Source organism: Dryobates pubescens, chromosome 8 (assembly GCF_014839835.1).
Source record: "Dryobates pubescens isolate bDryPub1 chromosome 8, bDryPub1.pri, whole genome shotgun sequence".
Lineage (NCBI taxonomy): Eukaryota > Metazoa > Chordata > Aves > Piciformes > Picidae > Dryobates > Dryobates pubescens.
In genome coordinates, this window is record NC_071619.1 from 44,245,399 (window position 1) to 44,268,459 (window position 23,061).

At 46.1% G+C, this 23,061-nt stretch overlaps 1 protein-coding gene across 1 annotated transcript in view; it reads right to left on the bottom strand.

The window, feature by feature from the left end:
* Positions 1 to 793: 793 nt before the first annotated feature.
* Positions 794 to 23,061, bottom strand: part of C8H3orf52 (chromosome 8 C3orf52 homolog) — a 45,287-nt gene continuing 23,019 nt past the window's right edge. Inside the window, exon 6 of the mRNA XM_009902855.2 lies at positions 794 to 990. Coding sequence (XP_009901157.2) covers positions 794 to 990 — 197 coding nt within the window. The remainder of the gene's footprint in view (positions 991 to 23,061) is intronic.

Here is a 23,061-nt window from a genome sequence, read left to right on the forward strand (position 1 = left end):
GATGAGCCGTGCAACATCTCAGGGAAAGGTAGACCTGGCCATCATGGCTGGGTTGGGTTTCTCTCTGGGTTGCATAGGTGCCTGAGGCAGCAGCAAAGGAGGTAGGCAAGAAGAAAGAAGGAAGCCACGGGAGCCAGGACCTTCACTGCAATAGCAATGGCCAGTGCCATGCTGTGGACTGGTCCTGTGGGGACAGCAGCAAGTACTCAGTTTGTGCATAAAGAAAATAAAACAATCCCAAACCCATTTCAGACATCCCCTGGCCAGTCCCTGGGGTGAGACAGGGTGGTTGGGGACAGTGGGAGCACATGTCAGCACACAGACAAGTGGTACTGCTGGCAGACCTGTGCTTGGCGTCTGATGCCATGGTGAATCATGTCACATCCAGCCCCTCCAAGCTACCCAAAGCTGATACATCATATTAGTCTGTCAGACTAATGTGGCATGGAAGCTGTTTGAGAGCTTGGCAGTCAGGCTGGGACACATCATGGCCTGTAGGGACCAATGTGTGTCATCACGCAGTGTGTCTGGATGCTCTCTGGCACCTCCTGCATCCCTCCCATCCCAGCATTAACTGGTCTTCCAGCTGCCTTCTCCACATGGGCACAACCCTCTGAGGAGTTTCCTGAGCTACCCCAGGAGGTGTTTATCCTTCCCAGGACAGGAGCAAGGTTACATATTGACCCTGCACCAGGCTGACTGTGGGCAGGGCCAGAATCATGTTTAGAGAGGGGTGTTGGATCACACAGGCAATGTAGTCCTGGAGTATTTTGGAGTGACGTGAGTGAAATTGCTAAACAGTCACAGAGTGGTTGCCAGACTTGACGTGGTACTCCCTTGGTTTCTGCTGCAGGATGTTGGGAAGGTGCCCAGTGATTTTTGGAGCTGGTTTCCCTGTTGCTGAGCAGCTTATCTTCACCACATTCTCAGAGTCTTCAGCGTTGTCTGGACTAGGTAGGGGCTTAGCCTCCACTTTGAGGTCTGAGATGGCTGTAAAACACAAAGCAACAAAAATCTGTTACTTTTGGCTCACATTTGAGCAAAGAGCATCTGTATTTACCATTATTTTGGAGGGCTATCGTGATCTTGCTTACCCTTCCCCAAAACCCTGGTAGTGACAAATAAACATGAAAGTGATCAGGCAGCAGCCTGGCCAAAAAAATAAATTAATAAAACAAAATTAAAAAAGACTGCAGCATCCCAGCTGGTGGTTAAAGATCCAGTGGTGACTAAAGATGAGTGAAAAGCAAAGGTAATGAAACCACGAAACTACAGCATCCCAGATGAGAAGTGGTGAGTATGAAATGTATGTTGTAGTTCAAGCTTTTCCCAGAGTCCAAAAGTCCAAATATAACAAATTTAAATTGCAAATTAGGCAGCAGGAGAAAAGAGGTAAAAATCATGAAATAAATGGTCTGGAATCGGTTTGGAAGTGAAAAGGTAAGTTTAACAAAATATATATAGCATTGGAGTAACAGGGAAAGTTGCAGAGGTATAAGGAAACTCTTTTTTCCCCTCTCTATGGGAGGGAAAACAAGACACAAAACCCCCCTCTGAGTTGAGACAAAGAGAGTTCAATGAGATGGTAAGATTCACCTATTTGCAGAAAAGCACAGTAAAATTCAGAAGTAGCAGCAGAAGCCAGCCCACTAGCCCCCACCCCACAGCCCACCCAGCAGAAAGGACCAGCACCCCAAACCCAGAAACTTAAAGCAGCAACCAAAAGAGGAAGCCTCTCGTTACAACCTGAACTTCAAGTCCCATAATACTTTGCTCCAGCCAGTGCTTTCATTTTGAAGCTGGCAGCAGCATAGTGTCGAACATCAGCAGCAGACTCAACTCAACCCATGTGACTCAGTTTGCTCAGGCCAAGACACATAGCTCCGTCTGGGAGTACAGTCCACAGGCTCACCAGCCTGCCTTCAACTTAGGTGCACATACTGATAGTGCAGGGCTCCAAGCCACACTCTAATTATAGGTCCCTGTTTGAGAACACTGCTTTTTTAGACCATTTAAATGCATTTGGCATTCTAGTTTCATTCAAACCTGAGTTAATGTGAATGCTTTTTTATTAAAGAAGTGCCTGGTGCTGTGCTTAGCAGTGCTCTACGTGTTTGCTACTGTTTACACGGCAAAAATAACAATGATCAGCACAATATTTATGCTGAAATGAATTTCTGTGCCAACACCAGCAAATCTCTCACTAGCATTTAGTGATCCTAGGCTCAAGCACAAAAAAATATTCTTCTCAGGAGGAAGTAATTCTTTTGCCTTTGGGGAGCTATATGAAGATTGGATATGGATGAGGTGCAGCAAATGCCAAAAGAAGGAAAAAGTTTGTGCCAGATACATAATGGCACTTATAACCTCCTGGTGTAGTTCCAGATGCACCTCACGGGCTGATTGGGTCCTCCAACCCATAACTGCCAGAGGGTGGAAACAAGACCTTGTACAGTTTTGCCTTTCTCATCTTTGACATCACCCATGACAGAAACTCAAACGCCACAGAGCTGATGTTGCTCTGAAAGCAACACAAAAAGTGTGTTAGGGGATTTCAGGTGGAACTTCTCAAAATCTCCCATGCATGAGGGGACAAGTGTCAAAACCAGCACACATTTTGATTAATAAATGTTCTCGGATCTTCATTGTTCTCTCATGGGATGCATAAAAGTAACCTATCCACCCACAGCACTGCTTTTAAGTATTAGGTTGGAACATTCAAAAGCAGTAAAGGAAAGCTGTCACATGTGTTTTCAGAAGGGATGAGAAGTATCGCTCTCTATCTTGGCAGAAACACATTTACTCCACATCTGCTTTTCGTCTGACTAAGCAGTGCTCTTTCTTCTCACATTAGACCCCAAGCAACAATTGTCATCTGAAAAAAAGTCCCGTGGGGTTGACCTCAGCAAGTGTCACTACCAGATGCACTGGCAAAGCTTGCAAGTGCTTGCTTCTGCCGTAAAGTCTGGCTACACTGTCAGTGTGCCCACTGTTGATATGTGATGGATACCCTTAAATCAACTGCTTCCTTTGCCTTTCATCACAATAATTGCCTCCAGTGAAAAAATACACACAAGGGATGCTGTGAGCAAGTTCCTGCTTTAAAAGCTCTTCCCAAATTCAAGCACTGGCAGTGTTCCCAAGTATTTGAAAAAAGGGACTTTCAACTGGATCTTGTCAGCTTTAATTATCTATAATTAAAAGGGACTGTCTGGTCATGATGTGCTTTTTATGTTTAGAGGCTTGACAGTGGTCTCAGAGAGACTGATAAAATATGTTAGGAGTTACAATACATCTCATGATGTTCACTAGCAACACCATGTATTGCTTTTCCTAAGAAATAATGGCAGAATTTCTCTGCTGTGCTCAAGACTTCCAGGCAAATTGTGCCAACTACAATGAAGGCAGAAAGTCTCTGAAGATCACCCAGCAAATCCTCGGGGAATTTTGTGACCTAGCAAATCTTGTGCATTCTCATGTGGCACGTGCCCCCTCTCTCTATACCAGCACATACAGTGGCAGTGCCTGTCCTGGAACAGTGCCTCTTGCAAAGGCTGTTGTAATTGGGCAATTCCCAGCTTGTAAACTCACTGGCAGTCCCCTCTTGAGGGCATTTTATTTTCAGTTGGTGACTGGCTTGCTCACCTTGCCCTGAATCTATGAGCCTTGGAGATTCCTGCTGACTTCACACTCCATCCTGGGGAGTTCTGGGAGCTTGTTCAGGCAAGTTGTTCTCATCATTATGAGTTGGGGAATAAGGGAGTAAGGCTTCAACTTTAAAGTAGCATCACATAGATTCGCTTTCTGAAGTATACCATATCTGAACCAAAATCTTTTGTCACTGTGCCAAATGCTTAAGTTTGTTCGTAGTGACTCTCCAGGACATATATGATAAAACACATTTCAGGGATGCCACTGTGACCCTCAGGAAGCAGTCCCTGGCAGTGGCCTGTGAGTGTGTGCTGGTTGCGGTGGGTTGAAATTTCCCCCCCAACATTAACTTTGCCAGACCAACTCAGTTAGAAGCAAAACCTACACTCTGCAATGGAATGCAATGAATATGTACAAAATATACAGCATTTACAATATCATGCAGATATTTACAATTAGCAAACAGCACAAACCCACCCTGGTCAAGAGACCAGGGAAGTGTGCCTCCCCCCCACTGCTCCCCTCACTTCCCTGTCCCAAGAGAGAAAGGAGCGGAGAGAGGAGCAGCAGGTTAGACTTAGCCAAGGCCAGCCAAAGCACGCAGAGTATCTCTCCAGAGCAAAGCAAAACCAGCTGAGATCAGAAGAGAAAAGGGAAGAATTCTTATGGTACAGCTCCTCATATTCTAGATATTTACCCAATGAATTTGCTTAGAATGATCTTTTGTTTTCCCTTTTGCACCCAGTAGTGATTTATTTATATTTTTCTACTGTTCTGCTCAAAATCTGTAACTAAGTTTTAAAGGCATAGCCTAAAACCACCACAGCTGGTGCAGCAGGGAGAGTGGATATTTATGCCTGCTCATGAAAGAAGTGAAACACTTTTCAGTTATGTGTTTCATCTGAGACACAGGAAGAGATGCTCACAGGGGCAATTTCTCCCAATTTCTCTCTTCTGCTCTGGGAGATTTCCCCCAAAAAAACACCAAAACAAAACAAAACAAAACAAAAAACCCAACAACAAACCAAAACCCAACCCAAGCAAAGCAAACCAACCAACCAAAAACCCCAAGGCTTTTTCCCCTTTTATTTCCCCACTCCTCTTTCCCCAGTTGCCTAAGTCATCTTTCCCTTGTATCCCCTACGCACATGGGTATGTGTGTGGCCATACGTGTCTGTGTCTTTGTCAATAGAAGCTCCTAGGGCTAAAGAAAATACCCTGCAAGGGTGATATCACCAGAGGCAGGTCCCAGACACTGCTATATTTTCCACATGGGACATGATCTTTGGTCAACAAGGAGAAAGTAAGGAGCCGACATTATTCTCACCGGCAGAAAGCAAAACATTCCCTCCAGAGAGAAACAGCTTTTCATTCTTGTCCTTTCTGAGTTCATCTATTTGTCTGTATTGGTTTGTACTTTCTAGCTGACAGTTTTGCGTGGAGTTTTCAACTATTGCCACCTCGACTGATGATTTGCCCATGCTTTGTGCATTAGTGTAAGGTGCATGAACACTAATGCATGAAGCATGGGCAACAAACAAGAGGAGCTGGAAGCCTTGTTACAGCTTGAAAGTTATGATGCAGTTGCCATCACAGAGATGTGGTGGGATGACTCACATGACTGGAGCACTGTAATTGAGGGCTACAGAGAGCAGTATAACTCCCCTGTGATCCAGAAGGAAGTACTTAGAGATCTCCTCAGCCACTTGGATCCCCACAAGTCCACGGGACCAGATGGGATCCATCCTAGGATGCAGAGAGAGCTGGCAGATGAACTGCCAAGCTTCACTCCATGATTTACCACCAGTCCTGGCTCACTGGAGAGGTCCCAGATAACTGGAAGCTGCCAACGTGATGCCCATCCACAAGAAGGGCCAGATGGATGAGCCAGGGAATTCCAGACCGGTCAGCCTGACCTCAGTGCCAGGCAGGATTATGCAGCAGATCATCCTGAGGGCAATCACAGCACTTACAGGATGGCCAAGGGATCAGGCCCAGCCAGCATGGATTTAGGAAGAGCAGGTCCTGCCTCACCAACCTGATCTCCAGGTGACTGCCTGGTGGATGTGGGGCAGGCTGTGGATGGAGTCTGCCTGGACTTCAGCAAGGCCTTTGACACCGTCCCCCACAGCAAACTCCTGGCCAAGCTGTCAGCCCCTGGCTTGGACAGCAGCACTCTGAGCTGGGTTAGGAACTGGCTGGAGGCTGAGCCCAGAGAGTGGTGGTGAATGGTGCCACAGCCAGCTGGCAGCCAGGCACCAGTGGTGTGCCCCAAGGATCTGTGCTGGGCCCCATCCTGTTCAATATCTTTACTAATGATCTGGATGAGGGGATTGAGTCCATCATCAGTAAGTTTGCAGATGACACCAAGCTGGGTGCAGGAGTTGATCTGTTAGAGAGTAGGAGAGCTCTGCAGAGGGACCTGGACAGGCTGGACAGATGGGCAGAGTCCAAGGGCAGGAGCTTGAACACATCCTAGTGCCAGGTTCTGCACATTGGCCACAGCAACCCCAGGCAGTGCTACAGGCTGGGGTCAGAGTGGCTGAGAGCAGCCAGGCAGAGAGGGACCTGGGGGTACTGGTTGACAGCAGGATGAACATGAGCCAGCAGTGTGCCCAGGTGGCCAAGAAGGCCAATGGCATCCTGGTCTGCATCAGGAACAGTGTGGCCAGCAGGAGCAGGAAGGTCATTCTGCCCTGTACTCAGCACTGGTTAGGTCATACCTTGAGTCCTGTGTCCAGTTCTGGGCTCCTCAGTTTAGGAAAGATGTTGAGTTGCTGGAAGGTGTCCAGAGAAGGGCAACACAGCTGCGGAGGGGTCTGGAGCACAGCCCTGTGAGGAGAGGCTGAGGGAGCTGGGGCTGCTTAGCCTGGAGAAGAGGAGGCTCAGGGGAGACCTTCTTGTTCTCTACACCTACCTGAAGGGAGGTTGTAGCCAGATGGGGGTTGGTCTCTTCTCCCAGGCAATCAGCACCAGAACAAGAGGACACAGTCTCAAGCTGCACCAGGGGAGGTTTAGGCTGGATGTTAGGAAGAAGTCCTTCATAGAAAGAGAGATTGGCCATTGGAATGTGATGCCCAGGGAGGTGGTGGAGTCTCCATCACTGGAGGTGTTTAGGAAGAGAATGGATGAGGCACTTGGTGCCATGGTTTAGTTGATTAGATGGTGTTGGGTGATAGGTTGGACTTGATGATCTCAAAGGTCTCTTGCAACCTGTTTAATTCTATTCTATTCTATTCTATTCTATTCTATTCTATTCTATTCTATTCTATTCTATTCTATTCTATTCTATTCTAACACTCTTCTTGAAGCTTAGTGATACTCAGTTGTAAAAGATATTAATGTGGCAAAGGCCACAATCTGTGCTGTATTTCAGCCTTTTGTTTCTGAAATCCTTTTCTGAGCCCAGCCTAGCTATTGTTGTTTTTATTACAGCTTCAAAAATCAACTTCCAGATCCTCTGGTCATGGCAGGTTTTGAAAACCTTGAATTTTTATAAGGCTGAAGGCAAAGTAAGAAAAAAGAGTCTGATTTCCACATTTAAGAGGCAAGTGCAACAAGTGCAACGGTGGAAGGAAGCAGAGCAGAACAGGGTTTGTGGTTCAAGCAGGCAAGCTGTCAGCACAGCATGCGGCCAGGGAAACTTGGAAGAACTTGTAGATTAGGCATCAGGTTTTAGGTTGCACTGTTGTTCATTTAAAGGGGAAGAAAAGTAAAGAACTGTTAAATGCTGGTTTCCCATCACAGATAAAACCAGAGAGGGAGGGAGAGGCAGAGAGGAAGCTGAACCACCTTTCCCGCAACAGATTAACGATGGCCAGCAGCCAGGAAGGGTTTTTTGTGGGGAAAACAACTTTGTCCTCAGATGATACCCCATGTGCAACTGCAGTGCCTTACCAGAAACCTTGAGACACATCCTGCCACTGACAGTCCCTGAGGGAAATGTATAAAAGGTGCACTTGTAACATCTTGCAGGGTGACTCCATGCAGGGAGATGGTTGAGGCTTGTAACTGACTGTGAACAAAGCTCATGTGGCCATCCATCGTACTGTGGCTATGTTATCTCCAGCTCCACCCGTCTCCTTCTGCCAGGTCACCTGCAGCACAGCTTCATTTGTGACTGACTGGCATGAAAAGTTAACATTTCCTCCCACCTGGACTGCCTGGACTTCTCTGTGCATCACCTGCACAAACCCTGGGGAGAAGCTGGTGCCACACTCAGCATTTCTCACCACCTTTCTGCAGCTCACCTCCAGCAGAGGACTCCTCAGCCCATCACTGCCACTGCTTAATGGGGCAGCTCTGAAGAGTCTCTTTTGCTCAGTTCATCCGGTGAAAAAGCAAAAACACAGACTGAAAGAATTGTCCTGAGAGTTTTGCTGGACCTGACACCTTTGAGACAAAACATCTCACCAGCCTGATACTTGTGCTGCAGAGTGCCACTGAGAAAGTAGCTCTTTGTGTTAAGAGCAACTGATTTCTGTCTGCTAAGTCTATTATCCCATGGGAGAGGGATATCCTCTGTGAAGGTTGCCTTAACATCAGCTGTATGAACAACTGAAGAGCCATTGGTGTATAACTGCTCTCTGAGCCCTCCTGTGGCACAAAGAGGAGCAAAAAAAAGCTGCTAAAAATTACTACCTGTAACACTATACATTATGCATCAACACTTGTCAGGGACTGACACGAGAAACAGAAAAATAGAAAGAAAAAAGCAAGGAAGGGAGGCAAACTCCAACTGTCCTATCTCAGGCTTGAGATTGTGCTGAAAGCCTATGGACAGAAAACTTTTATAGCATAAACAGCATGGTATTAAAGTGGAAAAAACAATATATCTGTTTCCTCTTCTCTTTCTGAGACAAGTGTGGAAAGACCAAAGGAGATATCAGCAAGATACAGAACTGAAAATGCGGGATTAGGTTTACAAGAAAGGGAAATGCCATTGCAGGTTTTAAAAAGAAGTGAAGCTATCTGCAGTGCTCAGAGGAACACTAGCCTAACTTGCTCAGCAAGACGTCTCTCAGGTCCTGACCCCTACCTGGCTAAAGCAAATAGGTGTTACACACTCACCCAAATCCCAGCCACAAGAGGAGGTTGTGCTGGGTTACACCCACCAATGCACCCGGGCATGTACCTCTTAAATTCTATGAATTTCGCTGGCAGTGATACCTCCTCCTCCTCCTTCCTAAGCCCTGTTCCTCAGAAAGACAGGGCTGCTGTCCCATAAGCACACCCTTTTCTCTCGTGCCTCACCTGAGATGACATAAAAATAGCTGGTTTGATTGCTTGGATTTGTGTTTTTTTGCTTTGTCATTTTACAACCTTGTTTCACTTTTTCTGGGAACTTGATCACATTTCTGAAACCAACAACATTCTCAGCCTTCAGGTCTCTCATGCAGCATGCAGTGGGTTAACCAGCCAGTGAGACCACATTTGCTAATTTAACTTGTGCTGGCATACTGTGTTCCGTACTTTCGTTTTCTGATTAGGATGGCTTGCGTTTTGGCGACTCCAAATGACTGTGAACACATTAAAAATGTTTTCTGCCTGTATTAGCCCTGATTCACACAAACTAGGCTATGCAAATAGCTCCAACAGGCAGTGGAACAAGTCATTGGGCCAAGTCAGAGGGGAAAGCTGCCAGTCTTGAAATGGTGCAGGACTGGGTGATGTTCATTCAGGCAGGTTACAGACAAAAGGTCACATTTGTGCACAAGTTGCACAAGGCTATTTGTTTGAAGCCATAGGTGTTTATTCTTGGTCATGTTTGCCTTGGATATACTTGATCATTTTCCAAGCTCAGCTTCTTCCCTTCTCTGCCACATTGCCATTGCTGCAGTAAAAGACCACAAATGACAGCTGCTGGCTCTGAAATCAGGTGTGGGACTGCCTAAGAAAAAGGAAGAGGGCTGCTTAGCCAAGGCCTAGGTCATGATGGAATACAGACAGCTATCTTCAAAACCACAAGTTACCAGAGACCAGTCCAGTTAACTGCCTGCTACATCTCACCTCTGAGTTTTGATGAAATTGTTGCAGACACTTGAATTTTTTTTCTTTTCCAGCAATGTACCACAATCACAATCTGTAAATTAAAATGCAGCAACTCTGAACCATCAGCACTGCCAATTTTCATTACTGGTTCTTCTATTTTTACCCTTTCTTATATGTCAGAAGGGGAAAAAAGGGAATTAAAAAAAAGAACAAAAAGGAGAGAAGAAAGAAAAAACTGATTGCATGGAAAAGGTTCAGCAGCAAAGGCTGTACTTCATGGGGGGTTGCAGGATTTGTTTTTCACCATTCAGTCTGTCACACCATTTCTCAGGAAAGCCATAGGGTTAGGCGTGTGGCTTCCTCTTGTGGAGAACACCCAAGATGCAATGTCAGTAAAGGAAGAGTAGAGGACTCCATGCAGCATGCCCTTGCTGACCCCAGCACACCAGGAAGCTACATCACTCATCTCTTCTTCCACCCTCACTTGTCAGTGCTTCTCTGTAGTGGAGACTCTGGGTTATTTATTTGTTTTAGAGGTGCACAATGTCCAAGTGTTGCATGCACTTACTGTGAGGGAGATAATGAGCCTCTTCTGTGACTGAGTCTCACTCTGTGACAAAGTCTGTGCAGAAAATTCAGCCAGCCAAAGCTGGCCACCCAAGGGTACAGACATCCAGCAGAAAGATGGGAAACTGCCTACCAAAAATAAGGTAGGTTCAATATAATTTTCTATTACTAAATGAGGACTAAGAGAGGGATATTATGAAGAAGAGATTAGATTAGAATAGAATAGAATAGAATAGAATAGAATAGAATAGAATAGAATAGAATAGAATAGAATAGAATAGAATAGAACAGGTTGGAAGAGACCTTTAAGATCATCAAGTCCAATCTATCATCCAACACCATCTAATCAACTAAACCATGGCACCAAGTGCCTCATCCAGGTTCTTCCTAAACACTTCCAGGGATGGTGACTCCACCACCTCCCTGGGCAGCACATCCCAATGGCCAATTACTCTTTCTATGAAGAATTTCTTCCTCACCTCCAGCCTAAACCTCCCCTGGTGCAGCTTGAGACTGTGTCCTCTTGTTCTGGTGCTCGGTGCCTGGGAGAAGAGATCAATCTCCACCTGGCTACAACCTCCCTTCAGGGAGCTGTAGACAGCAATATGGTATCCTCTGAGCCTCCTCTTCTCCAGGCTAAGCAACCCCTGCTCCCTCAGCCTCTCCTCACAGGGCTGTGCTCCAGATCCCTCCCCAGCTGTGTTGCCCTTCTCTGGACACCTTCCAGCATCTTGTGGTGGGTTAATGCCCTCTTCTGAAAACAAAAAAAACAAAGCAGGGTGGAGGGTTTGCGGGTACTTCACCCTCCCTGCAGGGCGTTTTCCCCTAGGAAGCTGAGTCTGTTCCACTCCCTCCTCCCTGCCCAGCTAGGGTATCAAAAGCGGGACGTCGTAGCTTTTGGCCCTTCTTTTGGCTCCTGCCTCTGCTGGATGAGAGCTGCTGCAGCTGCCCTCTTGCTCCTCAGCCATGTGGCCGGACCTGATCCTTCTCCCTGCTGCCTCTGCACCTCCTCAGAGAAAGACTGGTTTTGTATTATTCTTTCTTGTCCCCCTCCCATCCATCCTTGTTCCTTGCCCTTGTGAACCTTTCCTGTTATTGTTATATATATATTGTTTAAAGAAAATTCTTCACCTCTCTACTTCCAAGCTGACTCCAGATTATTGTTTAGTGGATTTGCTCCTTACCCTTTTTTTTCCCCCCCTCTCTGTTTGGGGGGAAGAGGGGAAGTGGGGGAGAGATTCTCAGCCTTTCCCCCATCTGGGCTTTTAACTCCCAGCTCAGGCTCAAACCACTACACATCTCAACATCTTTCCTAAGCTGAGGAGCCCAGAACTGGACACAGGACTCATGGTGTGGCCTAACCAGGGCTGGGTATAGGAACAAATGCAACCTTAAGGGGTTATGTAAGTTACCAGGAGGAGCCTTTTGATTAAACAAAGGTAATCTGTCAAGCCAATTAAGATGAACAATATAGTTGTTAGTATGTCGAAGAGTATTGCCTCAGAATGATTTTTAGGGAGGTGACTTCATTTGTAGGCTCCCAACACTGAGAGCCTGTTGAAGGGACCAAGGATGCAATAGGTAAGTGTGATCGTTTGAGGCTGTGCCTTTAAGACAAAACAGTGCTGGGACACTCTGGCTGAATGTTTTCGGTACTAGAACAAAAACATTCTGATATTCTAAACGAATTTCATTGGTGAATAGATAAAATGCAACTTTAGAGCAATTGGAATTTCTTTTTCTCAGTTCAGTTTGGTTTTGGGAGTTGGGGAGTTTGGGTTTCAGCCTGTTCTCCCTGCCTGCTTCTTCGTGAACTAGCTGGAGTTGGCCTTGAGATAAGCAAAAACTAATCCTGCATGGGCTTTTGAAAGCTTTATAATGATTCTTTTCCTTAATAACTTGCCTTTCTTTCTCTCTAACCCCTTTTTGGGGAAAAAGGGAGGTAGGGGGGGAAGAGAGGAGGTTACAGGGAGGGAATCCCTCCTTGGGGAGGGATTTTTGTTGTGTTATTTGTCTTTGCTGTATATGTCTGTGTATATATTGTAAATACCTGTATATATTGTGTTATATATAACCTGCTTTCCATATATGCTTGTAAATATATAGCTTTGCTCCTCCGACTGGGTTTGCTGTGGTTTCTTACTCTGTGGAGGAGGGAGAGCTAAGCCCTCTCTCAACCTACCACAGTAAGGAATATGAGGAGCTAAGAGTACTTGTCATCTGCTTCAAATTTCCAGACAGGAAAACTGCACTTCTGTTCACCTTGTCCACTTCCATCTGTTGCAATGTATATCATAAAGACAAGCTTTTATATAAACTAGATAGACATAAATTGTTTGACATATTTAAATACTGTGCAAAGGATATAGAAGTACACTATAGCTATGTACAACAATGGTTAGGAATGGATTGTTTCCTAAGGACAAAGGAGGGTGGAATCATAGAATTGTTTCAGTTGGAAAAGATCTTTAAGGTCATCAAGATCACCCATTATCTAACTCTAAAATGCACAGCAGGAGGCACCTAGAATAGGCAGATTGCTAGGTCCTGCTTATGCTACAGATCATCAGTGCAGGGACCTTGATCGCTGCTGGGCACCAGCCAGACTTCCCTCTGCTGTGACCTGGTGGTGAGGGTTTCCAGCAGGATTCACCACTGCTTAGTACAGCCCTCTTTAATGTCACCCATAGAAAGGGGAGAATTAAATTATAATAGAAATATCTCTTTTACCTGGAATTATGTTTTGAAATTTTCTTGCTACCTGCATGGTGTAAAGCACTTGAATATCTCTGAGTTTATCACATGCAAACGGGACATGCAGGAAAGCTGCAAAGCAGCAACTCACATGCTAGAGTACATCAGACTGGGTTTTTCAAGGTGGTTGCTATGTGCCTACATATTACAAATGTGGGAAGGTAACAGATCCCCAGACACAAGTGGATAAAAGCTGGGCATCACAGCTGGTGTTGCTGCACAGGGTGTCCATGGCTGGCTCAATCTGAATGGGACATCCCATCATGGTGCCACAGCTGCTCATGGCTCACTCATTCCCCCACATCAGTGTTTTGCTCAGCCTGGCTAGCCACAGGCATAGGAAAAGATACCCAGAAAAGGCAGAGTAGCAAGTGCTAGATGGCTCTTCCATCTAGGCACCCAGCCTCTCTGGTCATTGTTTTGCCAGATATTCATATCACAGCCTTGCTTCTTCTAGTTCTCAGTCTGTGCCTGTTTTCCTTCCAAGCAACAGTCATCAGAGCTCTCTGGTAACAACTTGCCTTGTAGAAGCAACCACAAAACCACTGTGTGGATGCATTATTTCCTTGAGGAACCTCAGTGAGGAAAATTCCCTCTCTTTCCAATTTTCTTTGTGGTAGATCATGCAACACCTGAATGCTGTACCCTGACTGCTTACTTGGTTTTAAGGAGCTCAGGTGAGGCACTTGGTTGTCAAAATTAAAAGTTTTGCTTGTTTCCACAAAGTGCATCCCTCACCTCCCTACAGGTCTGTGGCCAGAGGTCAAATGTGTCACCTGTCTGAGTCAAGACAACAAAATCCAGGTGAAGCTGATGGTGCCTCACCTGTTGCTGTAAGGAGCAGCAAGAAGCTCATATGTCTTAAAAACTTGAATCCCCATTGTTTTAAGTGCCTGTGTCACACTTACAGGTGGGTCTTATGCAGCATTTGAAAACATGCTTGGCTGGCAGGAATCAGAACACTATAAGCAAGGTTTTCACATAACAAATTGCCCCTGCTAGCTGTTGATGTGCCCATGAAACCCGTATCCCCCATCAGTGAGGAGGGGAGAAAGGTTCCCTGCCATAAAAGACAGCACCAACATGGTGATAATGCAACTCCAAACTATGTTTTCCTCACTTTCAAAAAAATCTTCTCTAACAATCCACTGTCAGGAAAGGTAAGATGGGGGTAACATTAACTGGCTGCCCTTGCAGGACAGAGAGCAACTGCAACCGATTTGCTGCAGCTCCCCTTGATTAGCAGCGCAGGCTTGCCGTGAATTTTGTGCAGTATATCCCTCCTCAGTCAGAGCCACCTGATTGCCTTTGACACCGTCCCCCATAGCAAACTCCTGGCCAAGCTGTCAGCCCCTGGCTTGGACAGCAGCACTCTGAGCTGGGTTAGGAACTGGCTGGAGGTTGAGCCCAGAGAGTGGTGGTGAATGGTGCCACATCCAGCTGGCAGCCAGGCACCAGTGGTGTGCCCCAAGGATCAGTGCTGGGCCCCATGCTCTTTAACATCTTTATTGATCTGGATGAGGGCATTGAGTCCATCATCAGTAAATTTGCAGATGACACCAAGCTGGGGGTGTGAGAGACTAAAAGCTTGTCTCTCCTGGTGTGACTCAACAAAGATAAAATCACTTGCTGCTTGCCCAGACAATAGCTAATTATGTGTTGGGCAGAACTACTGGACTCTTGAAAGGTGCAAAGATAACACTGGACCACAGCTGGCCTGACAACAATGGACCGAGGCCACCTTCGGGAATATGCATAAGACAAGATAATCTCCACCCATCAAGTACCCTGGAAAGGGAGGATGGTGAGACAATGGAATCACCACCTGGCCCCTGATTTCCTGAGGAACAATACTTGGACATGTACCTGAGGACTAAAAACTGTATAAAAACTTGAGCAACTACTGGCTCGGTAGAAGAAAACCGGAGAACCGAAAACACAGATGAAGGAAAACACAGGAGAAGGACAATGCCGCTGAGAAAAAAAGCACGAGAGAAGGAAAAGCCCAGGACAGTGCTGCTCCAGAGAAAAGAGGCCATGGAGCCTGGAAGAAGCAGACTGAACCCTCTGTCCGTGTCCTAAGATCCACCTGCTGCAACTCATGGAGCTGAAGAAGCTGCTCAGAGGACCACATCTCTTCTCCAGCCAATGCCTCAGCACCCTTTCTCTACAGACCCAACATCTCCTGCAGCACCTTTCCTCCACAGACTCGAACTGTCTTGGGGGGGTGAGGGGTGTGCTAATATAATTCCTCTTCTCTCTCTCTTCTCTCTCTCTATTCTCTCTCTCTCCCCTTCTGATCCATCCACTTTATTTATGTAATAAATAGTCTAGGTGTTGATATTTTGGCCTTGTTTGTGCCTCTAATTTCACAACACGGGAATATTCAAAAGAACTGAGTCTCTTTCCCTCTCCGGACTGAGACAGGGGGCAGGAGTTGATCTGCTGGAGGGTAGAGAGGCTTTGCAGAGGGACCTCGACAGGCTGGAGAGATGGGCAGAGTCCAACGGCATGAGATTGAACACATCCAAGTGCCAGGTTTTGCACATTGGCCACAGCAACCCCAGGCAGTGCTACAGGCTGGGGTCAGAGTGGCTGGAGAGCAGTCAGGCTGAGAGGGACCTGGGGGTACTGGTCGATGGTAGGCTGAACATGAGCCAGCAGTGTGCCCAGGTGGCCAAGAAAGCCAATGGCATCCTGGTCTGCATCAGGAACAGTGTGGCCAGCAGGAGCAGGGAGGTCATTCTGCCCCTGTATACTGCACTGGTTAGGCCACATCTTGAGTCCTGTGTCCAGTTCTGGGCCCCTCAGTTTAGGAAGGAGGTTGACTTGCTGGAATGTGTCTGGAGGAGGGCAACAAGGTTGGTGAGGGGTTTGGAACACAGCCCTGTGAGGAGAGATTGAGGGAGCTGGGGTTGCTTAGCCTGGAGGAGACTCAGGGGTGACCTTATTGCTCTCTACAACTACCTGAAGGGAGGTTGTAGCCAGGTGGGGGTTGGTCTCTTCTCCCAGGCAAGCAGCACCAAGAGGACACAGTCTCAAGCTGTGCCAGGGGAGGTTTAGGCTGGATGTTACGAAGAAGTTCTACACAGAGAGAATGATTGCCCATTGGAATGGGCTGCCCGGGGAGGTGGTGGAGTCACCATCATTGGAGGTGTTCAAGAGGAGATTTGATAGGGTGCTTGGTGCCATGGTTTAGTTGATTAGTTGGGTTGGATTAGTTGATAGGTTGGATGTGATGATCTTGAAGGTCTCTTCCAACCTGGTCTATTCTATTCTATTCTATTCTATTCCATTCCACAGCTTTGTCTCTTTGGCCCTTTGGCAGATAAGTCCAAGTTAAAACGAGGTTGAAGGCAACCTTAGTTTCGGGTATGTAAAGCAGACATAAAATAAACAGGATCTTTTAACAACAGGTGGCTTAATGTTGCAGCTGGTGGGAGAAAATGTCACACCCAGGAGCTGAATGATTTCCCATCCCACCATTTATCCATAAAACTCACTGCTTTCTCTGTATTTATTTCTTTGACCCTTTTCTTCTTTCTATACATGTCCACGTCTGCCACTTCATCTTATGTATTCTGTTTGGAGAGGTTACTATTCAGTGGCACTTCCATATTTGGCTTGAGTACTTGAGCACTTCTGATTAGATTGGGTTAAATTAACGAGGCAGGAATTACAAATATATAGTTATCTTTATTTTTCCTGAAAACCCTGCCCCAAAATTAGGTATAAAACTTTTCAGATTATTTACAGATTCTATTCAGTTGTGAATTCTACCAGGATGCTCATGGGCAAATTTAGTACAATTTAGAGAATTCAGGAAATGGAAAAGGCTAAGTCAGAAAATAGCTTCACCCCACTTATAGAACAGAGGCAAGCCAGGACCTTAGGGAAAGCCGATGAGTAATCCGCACCTCGAGTACTGTGTCCAGTTCTGGGCCCCTCAGTTTAGGAAGGAGGTTGACTTGCTGGAATGAGTCCAGAGAAGGGCAACAAAGTTGGTGAGGGGTTTGGAACACAAGCCCTACAAGGAGAGGCTGAGGGAGCTGGGATTGCTTAGCCTGGAGAAGAGGAGACTCAGGGGAGACCTTATTACTCTCTACAACTACCTGAAGGGAGGTTGTAGACAGACGGATGTTGGTCTCTTCTCCCAGGCAGCCAGTACCAGAACAAGAGGACACAGTCTCAGGCTGTGCCAGGGGAGGTTCAGGCTGGATGGTAGGAAAAAGTTCTATGTAGAGAGAGTGATTGCACATTGGAATGGGCTGCCTGGGGAGGTGGTGGAGTCGCCATCATTGGAGGTTTTCAGGAGAAGACTTGATGGGGTGCTTGGTGCCGTGGGTTAGTTGTTTGGGTGGTGTTGGATTGGTTGATGGGTTGGACGCGATGATCTTGAAGGTCTCTTCCAGCCTGGTTTATTCTATCTATGTATGTATGTATGTATGTTTTACTCACCAGGACGGAGCAGGGATTTGGAGACGGTCCCTAGGTCCTTCTTTGGTGGCAGAAACTTCAGGTTTTATAATCCTATTTGTGGATCATGCTGCACAATCCAAAGGAAAAGGACCTTCCAGAATCAAAGTTTCCATAGACACAGCTGCTTTGAGGCAAAACTTGCCAACAGCAGCACTGTCTGAACAGTGCAAGAGAGCTGCAGTTTCACGACAGGCAGGAGCAGGACCCCAGGGCAGGCAGGGTCACTCCGCAGGCAGGTCTGGGGAGAAGCCAGGTCCAAGTGGAGCAAGCAAGATGAAGGTGAGAGCAAGAGTGAGAGCAGGAGCCCTGATCACTTTCTGGCCACACTATTTAAGATGCTTGTAGGCAGTGTGTCCAAGGCCAATGTATCCTGGGCGTGAAGCACCCTGCTAATCATAGCTCCCAAACCCAGAGGACATTCCCCAAGGGGAAGGAACCTCTGTCCCAGTGGGAAGAATGGGCACCTTTTACCTATCCCCAGGGGAAGGGAATTTTGCACCTTTGTCTTTCCCCATTCAAACCTCCCCCATGGAGATGGGGGAAGGGGGTTTGGAGCACCCTGTAACAACTTCCCAAGCATCTGGAGCCTGTTTTTATTTAAATAGTTGAGTCACATTTCTCCTCTTTTGAGACTGCTAGCCAGAACTATTTTCCATTATTTTCTCTGATAAAGCTGCATCTAAAATTGTCTCCAAGAGAAACCAACAAAAGCCAGTCCCCCCAAAAACCTCCAACTGCAAGCCAGTCAGTCTCTCCTCTAACTGCTGGGCACCTGCCACAAAGAAGCCAGCATGTCTGTAGTATGAATGCACCCAATGGAGGGCAGGGGTGGTGGTACCTTGCCCTCTTGCTACCCCACTGTGTTAGGGGCTTCTTTGCTTCTTTTACATTTCTGGAGAAAGTTATGTGAGGAGGCAACCATCGTTTCCAGCCTCAGCCATCTCCTTGAAGCTGCTTTCTGTGATGGCACAATCAGCCTTTGTTCATTGCAAATGACCCTGCAGGCTTGTAAAGCACCCAAACAGCAGCAGGGGAGCACCCACTCCATGGGGCATCTCTGCTGCAACTCAGTTTATTCCCTACAAATAAGGTGGAGCTCTGTAGGAAGAGGGTTATCAGCACAGCAAATCCTGTGTTTGGTCACACACCATCCCCCATTTCATATACACACAAGTACAGTCAGGACTTTTTCTAAACAGACATTGGTAAGTAGCTTCTTCATATTAAACATGCAGCTAGGAAAGATTCACATACTAGCCAGGATCTGTTGAATCACGAGGTTTTGGGTTTGATTCAGACTTTTTCCATCAGGGGGCAAAGCCATACATATAGAGATGGTATAATACTTTTTACCAATTTCACAAGTTGCAGCAGTTGGTTAAGAGTGGAAAAAGTTCTTGTTAGTTGTGTATATTGGCAATTTCATGGCAATATCAAGGCAGCCCAGTAATGTATGAAACATCACAAGTTACTTAAGATAGCAGCTTTCATGCAATATTGCTTAAAACCCCTGTTTTCTTCAACACAGTTGGAAGTGCAGCTCTGAAATGTTGGCTATTACAATCAATCTCATAAGACCCTAGGCAGATAAAAATAAAGCTGTGAGAAAGGATGATGCAAGCAACCCTCTGCCCCATTTAGAGGCTTATGGGAGAAAGAGATCAATTTCCCTAGAAGCTCTGAGCCTATTGAACCTGTGTGCAGACACCCAGTGCACTCCCAAGCATGCAGCAAATTGCACAGTACCTCTGTGCCCCAGCAGTGAGCCAGTTATTCCAAGCAGAACTAAGGCTTCATTGACCTTAAGCCTGAAATAAAGTCAAAGCACAAGCAAGAACAGCACTTTTTAAGAGGCATGTAAAACTTTTGTTAGTGTCCTGGTTGGGCATGACCAGGCCCAGACAGGTTTCACCAAGAGCCCCTAAGAAGCAGGGGCAGGTAACCAGAAGAAAACATGCACATGGATTTGTCCAGACTTGCCGGCAGCATAAAGTCAACAAACCTGTTTGGCAGGTACCTGACCACTCGCTGCTGTGCTGATGCTCAGAAGGTAATTGGCTAAGTTTCAAATCACTTTTCTGCCAGTGGTCTGTTTTGTTTCAAAAGGCATTTAAACAGAGGTTTTTTGGTAAATCCTCCCCTTTTTTCCTCTTGGCTCATCTACAGGCCTGCTGGCTGTGTGCTGCTGGCCCCATCCCCCTCCAGCGCTCAGCACACGGTTTCAGTTTTACTTTGGGTTTGGCCAACTTGCTCGGTTCCTATTTTGTTTTTCCTTGGCTTTACAAAATTATATCAAGAACATAATTCTTGGATTATAAAATTTCCTGACTGCTGCTCTCAACACCACATCTTGGACTGACCAGAATGTTCCAAACTGAATACTGCTTTCCTAAGTGCTCCTGATAAAAGCATATTGGATATTGTTTTTCCCCCTTTCTGCCTGTGAGAAATGAACTCACTGCTGAAATTTATAACCAGTTTATTATAAAATAAAGGCAACAGAGCGCTGGGTGCAGAGCGAGTTTGCTAGAGGCGCACCCCAACAACACGAGTTGAACTTATAGAGACGGCAAACAGACATATTAATATATGAAAATGTACATATTAATCTATTCCCCAGCAGGCTCCCACCCCTCTCCATCAGGACTGAGACAAAACCTGCACTTTTAACCTGGCCAGTCTTTAGACCTGTTGGCACCTCACCTTTCTCTCCCAATGCCCCACACAGTACAGACCATCACCAACCAATCAGCCCAACCACCGAACCCCACGGTCCTTGTGAAAGCCAAATATTAAAGGCAACACAATTTCTCACATGCCTTTCACTCCATCAGGGAGCAAACGAGGCCAGCCTTGTTACTGAGTCAGGAATTGCAGCTCCTCGCTCTCCCTCTAACTTTGTATTTGGTATTAGGTGTAGAGTTACTTTTGTCTTTTTCCTTCCTTTCCCTAAATTGTTCATACTATTATTATTAGCAACATTTCATGTAGGTGATTCCCCCCTGCATGCACAAACCTGAACAAACTGTAAATAAGTCTATTGCTGTTTGGTGCTGGATTTTGAGTGAATAAAGTTATTCATATTGTTATTAAGTGTTCTGCTTATCAAACATTAATAACCATATAATCATAACACTTATCTAAGTTAAAAACACACCCCAAACACAAAGCAAACAAAAATAACCCAACCAACCAAAACTGCAAACAAAAAGAAAGCCCTCCAAAAAAAAAAGTGTGCACATCTGAGTGCTGCATGAGACCTTGAGCACAGCACGGGAAGAGGCACAGCCTGAAAAGGTTTGTTTAGCCCGCACAGATTCGGCCTTTCCCCCAGCTCATGTTATGCATGCTTTTGCACAGCCTGGACTTGTTTTTTGCCTAGGGTTGAACAAACCACGCGCACATACACTTTCTTCCTCTTTCCTCAGCACAGTCCTATGGCAATCCAAGAAGTGCCATCAAGGGAATGCCTAAATGTGGTTTTGCTTTTTTTTTTTTTCTGCTTTCTGGGGCAGTTTAGTCCAAAATGTCCATGTGTCAGAAAGATTAAGATGTCCATCATGTTTCTGCAGGAGAGACAAAAGTTCATAACAGGAGTATTTGCTTGGGATGCCAAAAAGCATCAGTTTGAACCTAAGTACATATTAAATGTAGTACATAAAGTACAATGATACACAGCCCCCTTCTTGGGCACCCTGTGGCCAGCCAGACTGCAACACTTGCTTATAACTTCAGAGGCTGAGTGTGATGCTGTCTGGCCCAAATCAAGCAATTCAGGATTTTGAGCTAGGTGAATGTCCCCATCCACTGGCCATCTTATGACTGTGGGGCTAGTTCTCTGTTGCCCTCCTCTTTCCCCTCGTCCTTCACCTTTCTAGTGGTCACTGTAACCTCTCTCGCCAAGAGTTTCATTGACTGGCATGTTTCCATTTCAGCATGGCATCTTCTAATAAAGAGACTGACGAGAATGGAGATAGGGATGACAGCACTCAATATGAGTGATAGAAATCATCCAACTTTATTGTTCCATACTTCATTATTTATAATCTTATCTTATGCATAGTTAATTCTATTCTAATTTAACACACACTATTGGTTTCTCTCTAAAAAGTTACATCATTGTTTTCACTACTCTGTGGAATTTTTCTACTCAGTCTAATTGCTCTTCTTCCCAGATCTCGCCTCCTCCTTATCTTGTTTGCCTCCCTTCTCAGGGGCAGCTTGACTTCAGCATACCAAGCAATCTGCACTCCATTGCTATATTAAAACAGAAAATCCTTCAAGGCCTAATTTGCACAGGTGTTCCTGGGACCCATGTCCCCTCTTGCTCAAACCAATCCCCAACAAGAGACCTTTAACTAGGCTATTGTCAGTCAGGTCTTCATTTGAAAGAACAAGGCAGATTTCATACTTGGAGGCTTAAAAGCTTTTGGTGAATCTTTCCATTGTGAAATAAGAAATGGTTAAACGTCTATTGGAAGAGAATAAGATTTCCTTTTCCAATGTCCCACTGTCTCTAGGGGTAAGAAAAGGGAACAAACCCCCACCAATAAAATCATACCCTGTCAGGTTTCTTAGAAACCAGAATGGATCAAATGGTAGTACTGCAAGTGGGTACGCATAGGAAAGGGCCACTTCCAGGACAGTGTGTCTCCTACACAGACACATGCACCCATGCACTCAGGGTCTTGGTGCATTCCCAGACCCTACAATCTCTCTGGCAGCTGGCTGTGACTCCCCTTATAAAGGATCCTCCTTTATTCCTCCATTTGGGAAGGGAGCTGCTCGGGACTGGCACCAGGACCACAAGCCTCTGTGCTGGCTTGGGCAATGCATAGTAGTCAGGTGGAATATATATATTTAAAAACAAACAATAAAAAAACCCAGACTTGATTTCACCTGCCCAAAGAGATCCAGCCATGGTAACGACTCAGCCAAAGGCTACTAGAAAATCAGTAGGTACCCAGACAGAGCCTGCACACAGGGTGTCCAGGCTGCTAGCTGTAGAGAGTGCTGGAGCCTGGCACGTGAAATGGAGGGTGATGGAGACAACACCTGTGTGAGGTGTGACCAGGTGAATTATCTTCTTAACCTGGTGGCCAAGCTAAAGGAAGAAGTATTAAGACTCAGGACTATAAGGGAATGTGAAAGGGAGTTAGATATGTGGGAGAAGGCTTTACAGACCCCTCCAGTTGAGGGAGGTGACCCCAGAAACAGGGGGCAATGGGTACAGGTCCCTATTAGGAGAAGCATGGGGAATCCATCCTGGCCCTCTTCGCCTCCCCTGTTGCTCTTGCACAACAAGTATGAGGCCCTGCAGGTTGAGGGCAATGTGGATGAGAAGACAGCAGAGGAACCATCTGAGGGGATGCCTAAAGCAAATCAGTCCCCACCAACCATCAGGACTAGTGCCATAAAGAAAAAGAGGAGGGTAATCGGTGTTGGTGACTCTCTCCTGAGGGGAACAGAGGGTCCTGTATGTTGTCCTGACCCATCCAACAGGGAAGTCTGCTGCCTACCTGGAGCCTGGGTAAGGGACATCACCAGGAGACTACCAAAGCTAATCCAGCCTCTGACTATTGTCCATTGCTGATGATCCAAGCTGGAAGTGATGGAAGT